Raw genomic sequence first — 9,265 nt, 5'->3', positions numbered from 1 at the left:
ACAACCTGAAGGCAGATATTTTTATAATTATACTAAAAGTCCTTTTAATAGCTAAAAGTATAAGTTTTCAGTCAGACAACAGAAGAAATGTAGTAAATGGTGTACAACAAAATTTTCAGCATAGTTTTGATCATGTTAATAATTTAGAGGACTTGGAAATGTGAGTATTTAATATGATTCAGTAGAATTTACAGGGTTAATGAGACTTGTTTATGGATTATTGTGTTTAAGAGGTAGGCCAGAATTCCCGTTAAATTACAGAAGGAATTCTTGACCATCACAACCAATGGAAACTGACAACCATGATCATGCTGTTCTCCGATTCTAAGTGACCATAAAGTGACACTGGAGATGGACCCACCCATGTCTGTTGCCTCACCCCATAAATCTTTTACTTTGATGCCTCACATAGACATGTGAAAGGCATGTTGAGACATGAGTCACTCAGCATGTGACTTTTTAGTAATAACAGCAGCCATGCATGTTCAAACTTAGTATTTATAACATTATCTCATACAGTAGATACCTTGCAGTCAAAACCTCTGGGAATGCTCCACTGCAAAAATAATTTCTTACTCCATGTTTATGTCTTGTTTTCCTGTACAAATACCAAATCATTCTTAAATCAAGATACATTTACTTGAGAAGTTTAGGATATTACGTCAAATTAGGGTATCTTCCGATTACGTCTGAAACCTTTATTAAAGATAAGTGAGTTCATGTTTTTAAAAAAAAACTGTCAATGGTGTAAGAAAAATCAACTTAATTCAAAGGGAAAACTAAACAATTGTTCTCACACAATTGATAGATATTTTCTTGTTTTAAGCATAAGCTAACCTAATTTTGATATCTTTTCAGATATTTTTTCCTGCTTAAGTAAATGTATCTTGATCTATGTATGTTTTGATATTTGAAATGGAAAGCGACAAAAACTCTAAGGGAAAAAAACATAATTTTTGCAGTCTGTTTCACCACCAGAGGATGCCAGTGAGGCCTTTAATGACAAAAGTAAACAATGTTGTTTTTATTTGCGTGTCCATACAGGCAGCCGCCGCCAGGTGGAGCACCAAGCGCTGTCATCATAGAGATATATATATACGGCTGTCATATTGTTTTTGTTTTATTTAAAATAAATTAGCACTGGAGTCTAGCACTCTGTGCAATTATCACTTTTATGTATTTGTTCACCATTATGAATATTTCAAATGCATGTTTTTCTTGTACATATTAGGTATAATTACGCCTAATCAATCAATCAATCAATCAATCAATCAATCTTTCTTTCTTTCGTAGTTACTTATTAAACCGCATTCTGGTGAAAAAAAAATAAAAAATGTTCGCTTTTTCACAGCATCCTAAAAACGTTCTTCTCCTTTGTATACTGTTTTCTTTCCGAGCTCAGACTTTGTGATGCCAGTGGGACTATCTCTCGCGGCGGAGGGCGACACACTCGGGTGCGCGGAGGAACACGTTATGATGGTCTTCTCCTGTAAGAGCTCTGTCATTGTAATGCAGCAAGCTGTGATCACGGTCAACTTCTCAGAACGAACTGAAGATAAACGTTAATTCCCCTTCACGTAACGGATCGTGCTTTTAACGTCTTTTCCTGCGTTTCTTAAAAGTAACACACTGATGTTTTCCCGCATTGTCCCGCGAGATCGAAAGCAGGACAGAGGGGTGAACTGAAGAAATGGTGTAACGCTACCCAGCTATCATACGGATTTGAAGGAGAGTGCCATAGAAGCAGAAGGACAGATGACTATTGCATTAAACGAATAGGAACGCTGCTGGATCGCGGTTTTTTATGAACTGACCTGTCATTACATAAGCGGCACTGCTTGTCTATATGTAAAATAGATGTCGGAACACATCTAGATATGATTTATTACGATTTATCTGCTGCGTTGTAATTGTAAATATTGTTGGATTTCCTCTGGCTGTCATTTTTAGCCAGCTAGCGATGGGAAACTCAATGACCCACAGCGCCGTTATTGAGTTAACGAGGCACTATTACAGTAAGAGAGAGAGGGCGTTTGCAACCTCTTTCTTTCCTTTTAAACTGAACTGACATCATGTAGCTTGGAAACTATATAGGTTTGAGATTAATTAATAGCTATTTTATCTAGCTAATGTCTTGTTAACTGGGTCAGAGAGCGACAACGGAACTAGTTATGTGCATCTAAGTTAGCTAGTAAACTTCACATTTAGCTATTTCTTTGTTTTGATTCTGACTTCGTCTTGATTTTAAGCCAGACAGCTATTAGGAAACTCTCAAGTGTACTAAATCGTCTTTCGCATTGATAATTTGGGGATGACAGGGTTCTCGGACAGACTGTCGTCTGGATTAACGAGAGTTTGAAGAACTTGTCCGCGATAACCTCTCCATTACAAGCTGCTGTGTATCACTGGACACCTGCCAAAAAATGGAGACGGTGGGAGACTTTGAATACAGCCGAAAAGACCTCGTCGGACACGGAGCCTTTGCGGTCGTCTTCAAGGGAAGACATAAAAAGGTAAATAAACACATGACTGGCTCGAGCCCCTGCGGCTGAGCATCATTATTCACTGCAAATCTGGGCAATGCTGGTTATATGCGTCTAGTTTATCCTATTTGCATCCCAGTAAGATTGAGGCATTTAAATCTCAAATTTACATGGATTAAATGCATTTTAATAGAGAAATATAGATTTGTGTAGTGCATGCATTGTGCTTTTGCAGATCTCTCTGTCATAGCAGTTCTTGATTAGAAACCGTGGGTTGTTTTTATGTAACGTGTGCTAGAATACGTCACATACTGCTGGAGTCATTCATTCATAAAACAGCCTCCGTGAATAAGCCGTCTGACGTCAATAGGACTGACCGGTCTACTACGTTTGGGCGGAGGGACGGGACCCACATTTTGTTATGATTTTTGTGCTCGATTTTGACATTGCCTAAATACACAAAACACACTGACTGGATGTTATGAGGACATTGCAAGCCGCTTAAACATCATTGCATACAACTAACTAGTATCTGTGTTCACTATTAGTGTCTTTTAAATTACTAGTCCAATAGTAATTACAATCATTTTCAGTACCACTATAAAATATTCAGTATATATAAAATATTCACCATAAAATAGTGAAATTTACTAGAAACAATTTGGGATCAATACTACGTCTCATAAACAAGTATCTTGATTTAATAAGCTGGAATAGATACTAGTAACTGTTGGGATTTTAATTGGAGACTTTGGTACAAATCTGAGCAAAATTGGAGGCCTCGATCATTGAGATCTCATCTGAAACTCTAGAGGAGACACATGAGATTACTGGGTTGTTTTCCGTGAGAAACATCTACATCTCCAGTTTCTCTATGTAATCTCATTGGTGTCTAGGTGAAACTACTGAGATATTTAAAAGAACTTATTTGTGATGTTTCATTCTGACTGGTGGGAATATCCTGATATAAAAGTTTGTAGCTGAGCTGATAATATTCTTTTTTTTTTTTTTAAGTTGCAATGTAACAGAAGTTGCAACAGATCTGAAATACATTCCGAGTGAAACAAATGAAAAAAAGAAAACATATAGGCCTAGTACAGGGTCTTGGTTCAGTCCACCAATCGTTGATTGAATGAAGACTGATCTGAATGGGATCGGAGAAGTCCAACATATGTCACCATAGAGAAGCCTGTTGTTTCATCACAAGATTGAGTTATGACATTTTAATTAAAAAAGAAAAGGTCAAAAAATTTAAAAACTTTAACATACTGTATGCACAGATAAATTCACAAAAAAATCAATAACATGCATTTAGAAATGAGATTTATTTCCATTTCATACTGACTTTAACAGCATTCAAACTCTCTAGAATGTAGAATGAAAATCAGGCATCAGAACACTCAATTGTACAGTTGAAAAACTGTTTGGTTATGTTGAAACCTAGTTAATCATATCAAATGCAAATATTGGCCCATACCTCTATGGTCAATGATTTATTTTGCATCTGTAGATCATTACAGTTGGTTATCTCTGCATGTTGCATATACTGTATGTTTGTGTGAGGAAATGCTTAGTGTATGCACAATATGTAGTATAATATCAGCCTGTGACTATATATAGCAGGAGTAATCTGATACATATTTATGATCACCTACCTCATCCAAAGCAGCTGACTCAATACTACCAGTGAGACAGTTATATTCATCCTACAAACATATTACGATGTTCATAATCACACATGCTTATGAGCGCTGATTGATGCATTCTAGCTGGGAAGACATGCAGAATGATACAGGACATAAATTAGCTGCATATATACGCCATTTATGTTGTGCATTCAGTCTCTCATTCCTTGATTAGAATTGATATTAAAAGCAGAGACTTTGAATGCTCATCTACTGAATGGGGTCAGTATAGAAGCCAGCAGCGTTTTCTCTGGGTTGCCTTCACCACGCTTGGCTAAGTTGGTTTTCAGCGAGGCGAGATGAACGCAGCCGCTCTTGCGTGCTGCCAGCATTTGGCTGCAGCACAGTGTGCCGCAGGAACATCTCCTATTAACCTACATTTACATGAAAAGCATCGTTCTATTCATGGATTTCCACTCTGCGTTGGGGACACAGTTTCTTAAAGCTAGTGTGTGGCCTTATGGAATCCCACCTTACACAATTGCCCTTCCCAAAGGCTAAAATCCCAATTATACTTTTCGCTTTATGTGGTACCAGGTCACAAGTTGAGAAATAGATGCAGAATGGATGCAGCATAATAAAAAGAATTGGCTTTTGAAGCAAATGTTTGTGTGTATTCAACCAAAGACTCCCACATACTGGGTTAACCAGTCAATATTTCAACTCTAATGCTCAAAATGTAAAAAGTAAATGTTTTGGAGGATTCATAGTAATGTAATTACTAATTAGGCGCTGTAACGTGCAACTGAATTAATGATAATTGCTCTCTTTGTATAATATTTGCAGAAGACTGATTGGGAGGTCGCCATCAAGAGTATTAACAAAAAGAATCTCTCAAAATCTCAGATTCTGCTTGGCAAAGAAATCAAAATTTTAAAGGTGAGCTGTCATTGTTGGTTTTCTTTTTTTGTATTAATAATACATTTATTATTTAATGATACAAAAGATTTCTATTTCAAATCCATGTTGTTGTTTTTAAATTTTAAACGTTTTATTTATCCTGAAGAAAATTTATCACTTTTTCTACAAAATATTAAGCAGCACAACTGGTTTCAACAATGATAATATTAAGAAATATTTCTTGAGCACCGAATCAGCATAATAGAATACTTTCTTAAGGATCATGTGACACTGAAGACTGGATTAATGATGCTGAAAATTCAGCTTTGCCATCACAGAAATGAATTACATTTTAAATTACTTTAAATCTTAATAATATAGCTGTTTTACTGTATTTTTGATCAAATAAATGTCACCTTGGTGAGCATTAGTGACCTCTTTTTCAAAAAAGTCTTTTTAAACCCAAACTTCTGATTGTAGTGTATATTATTTGTACAGTTATTGTTTATTATATTTGCAATATTTTAAATAATACTTTATGTATCTGTCTTTTATTCTTATATTTCTTTTATTATTATTATATTATTTTTTACAATGCCACAGTATTTATAGACAGTGTTTATTTTTTGTTTACAGGAACTCCAACATGAGAACATTGTGGCGCTGTATGATGTCCAGGTAATGGCACTTTTACTCCTTTATTCTTTAATCTCTGAATGCTTTATCCTTACTAACTCTGAGCAGAGGTGCCTAGAGCTGTTAGTGCAGTGCTACTATCCACTAAAAGCTGTGAGGGCCTGCGGGACTGGCCCAGTTCTTATATAACACCGCCATTTACATGATAACTCACATGACCTGTCCTAGACTAAGCCCTGCTGTACATTGCATGAGACCCAACCCTCTACACACACCTTGGCAATATAATCGCCATTGGCTAGTACATTTTTTTGGTTACTTGCCAGACTGATATACTATTTTACACACACACACACACGTTTACTTAGCTATTTAAATGGGGACATTACATAGACTTCTATTGTTTTTAAATACAGCGAGTGAACATCTGTGTTGAACGCCTCTCACACACATACTGGCGTGTAAAATCTAAGAATTTATTAGCCAGTGGCTAATGTTAGACATTATTTAGTCGCCCAGAGTAAGATTTAGTCGCATATGCGAGTGATTTACTCGCAATGTAGAGGGTTGAGACCACTTGGATATCACACACATTATTCTCTAATGCTCATAAAGTCATTAGAGCGTACATTAATTGCAATTATATTAATCCTAATGCAAAAATACATTGTGTGCAACCCTTTGTATGTCTCTCACAGTGCATGTTAGAGAATAATGTCACTGGCTAGAAGGAAATAAGATTATTTCTCAGCATCCTTGGGGCTGAATGCTGCATACCATGCAGAAAATGTCAGAAGTCAGCCCGTTTTGTTAGCAAGCTAATTCATCCATCAATACCCAGCGTTCCTCCTTCTGCATCCCACCAGCAGGCTCATATAGGGGGAGGGTTTGCCTCCTCTGGAATGGTGTGGGCTGCCATTTCATTGGTCCAAACACTCGGCTGACAGAGCAGGCACTGTTCTTGAAAGGACGTTGACGTCTACGGCAGGATCAAGCTGTGGGTTTAATTATGGCTGTTATGATTCAGTCACCTATACACCTTTGACATGTAATGCTTCCCAGTATAGTGAAGAGAGTCGTTAAATATCCTGCTCTTCCCACGCAGCATGCTTATATAACACTCCCACCCGACACAGACCTGCAGGACCCCTCATTCTTCAGTTAAACATGCTTTTCTGTATCAGTTTTTGTGCTGAACGCTGCAGATTTTTGGTCTACTCCAGGAAGACACTTGAGGAGAAGAGTGATTTCATGTGTAATCTATCTCTCCTGCAAGGGCAGAGAGGTCTGAGTGCACTACAAGCCGTTTACATTCATCTCGCTGATCGTTCTTGAAGATACACTGTTTATCTCATTCTTTTAGTTGGCTGTGACAGGTAGTACCAAACTCTTGGCCCGAGGTGTGTTTTTCCTCCCTGTGCTGAAATAGAGAAGTAGGTGTCAGTGGTGACGTACTGTAGCTGTTCATCAGCTGTTTTTGGAGACTCAAATGCTGCGTCGCTTGTAGTCAGGCGACCGTAAATACATTTGTGCAATGCTGAGATCTGCTTCCTGCTAACGCCTGCCTTCTAAATCACACGGTCAGTCTGACCAAGGTGGAAGTTCATCTTAATTTACCCTGGAAGATTCAAGTCATTCCACCCCTCCGTATTTCAGCTGTTCTTCTTCCAGGAAAAGACACAGATATCTGAATCATATTGAATACTCACATGGGTTGGTGCAGGGAGGGTATTTGAATAATATTTGCATCAGAAATGATATGCAGTCATGAACATACTCTCTGTACTCTATGTGAACACTTACTGTTATGAAATCCATAAGGCAATGCAAGCAAACATTGCCATAAGATGCACAATAGTGGGTGTTCAGTGGCCAGTGTTGGGAGTAACGCATTACAAAAGTAATAATATTACAGTAGTATATTACGTTTTGCTGTAACACATTAATATAACGCATTACTAATAAAATTTGGGTAATATTATTACTCTTTACAATCTCAGTAACGTAAGTTACAACAACATATTTTAACTCAAAATTAAGTGGTGAATTTACTAACACTGCAAAACAGCACCAGAGAAAAAATTCTGCGGGTAAAATAGTTTGTCTATCTTCTGTTGCTGGAATTAGATGGTTGAGATGACTGCAGAGACGGATTCTACATTTGTGAGATGGACACACTCCTGTTATTTTCAGTTCATCTGAGAAAAGGATAAGAATGCATAGTCAGGTGCAATATGTGCGACACCAAACTCTCAACATGGAGAAATAGCACGAGTAAAACCTGGAAACACTGGACTGGTGCCACTAACACTAAGCTATTGGAGAGAGCTGCAGGGTCGGAGAAGAGAAAAAAGGCGGCGGAAGAGTGCAGACAAGCAACAAAAATTAAGTTTAACTAAAAATAACAAAATCTGTTTTTATTAAATCATAGTGTATATATAAAATGAATGAATATGCGAAATATTTGACTTAACCTAATTAACAGATTAACAAAAGAAAGGAAAAGACCGAGACATATGCTGCTGAGTTTGGTTCATAGGATATTTGTGTGGCGCGGCGCTCTACGAAAGTCCACGGAAAGGAAACCGAGATGACAGAAATAAAGTAAACACATTGCAGTTTCGAATGATCTGTATGACCAAAAATGACGGAATATTTTTTTGTTGTTTGTTTCCGCTGTTCGATCGCGCCGGCGCCTCACGCACCTCTACCACTGCGTAGGCCTGTCGCAATAATCAATATATCGACTTATCGCGCAATATATGAACATGACCTCAATCATTTTTGGTGATGTAATATATCGCCATTTATATTTATTTAAAAATTAATGTCACCATGTTTTGTACATTCCACTTACGCCTGTGTAAAAATGCTTCTACAAACAAAGTTTCATCTGCAGATATGGTCTTGTTTAGGGATCTGTGCCTTTGTGCATACGGACATCTGACTGCTAAGTAGTGATTGTGTTTTTCAGCAATAGTGTGCACCCTTAACTTACATAGAAAATAAGGTCAGGGAAAAATATGTAGATGGAAAAATCACCATACAAGTTCTTTGTGCATTTTTCTTTTTTTCTACTTGTTACTTTGCACTTTTTGTTAGAAAATGTTTATTTACTATTTATTCAGTTTTTCTGAGGAATTGTAGCAAATTAGCTCAAAAGGGAAATTTATATAAATAATTACAATTAATTATGATTAATTACAATTATTTATATCAGCTGCCAGTAGTAACTGTAGCAGAATTAAATTGCCATCAACCAATCTGTTCGTCCAGCGAACATTCAGTGTAAGTTCATATCAAATAAATATTTCCGTGGCTACAGAAAATACTTTCCTACAGTATTAATGCATTAGAGCATGTAGTAAGGATCAAAATCGTAAAGGGACAATTAATTTGCAAGGCAGAATCAGAATGTACTCATGTAATTTGTGCACAAGAGTTTTATTAACTAAACACTAACACAAACTAGTCTAACAAACAATAACTCGTATAGGGGAAAGGGCAAATGAGACTTGATGGATGAAACCATCAGGAAAACCAGAGAATGAAGCTATGAAAAGAGTCAGTTAACCACCTAAGTGAAACCATCAGAGCCGTTTTAGAACGGGGTCCAAAACT

General features: G+C 37.0%; 1 protein-coding gene across 1 annotated transcript in view; it reads left to right on the top strand.

Annotated features, from left to right (window-relative positions):
- The first annotated feature begins 1,494 nt into the window (after window positions 1-1,494).
- Window positions 1,495-9,265, top strand: part of LOC107729108 (serine/threonine-protein kinase ULK2-like) — a 42,608-nt gene continuing 34,837 nt past the window's right edge. Inside the window, exons 1-3 of the mRNA XM_016539479.1 lie at window positions 1,495-2,513; window positions 4,955-5,047; window positions 5,645-5,686. Coding sequence (XP_016394965.1) covers window positions 2,424-2,513; window positions 4,955-5,047; window positions 5,645-5,686 — 225 coding nt within the window. The 5' untranslated portion in view covers window positions 1,495-2,423. The remainder of the gene's footprint in view (window positions 2,514-4,954; window positions 5,048-5,644; window positions 5,687-9,265) is intronic.

Source organism: Sinocyclocheilus rhinocerous, unplaced genomic scaffold (genome assembly GCF_001515625.1).
Source record: "Sinocyclocheilus rhinocerous isolate Xijiao unplaced genomic scaffold, SAMN03320098_v1.1 scaffold1870, whole genome shotgun sequence".
Classification (NCBI taxonomy): domain Eukaryota; kingdom Metazoa; phylum Chordata; class Actinopteri; order Cypriniformes; family Cyprinidae; genus Sinocyclocheilus; species Sinocyclocheilus rhinocerous.
The sequence above is the reverse complement of the archived record's forward strand: the minus strand, read 5'-3'. Positions and strand labels throughout refer to the sequence as shown.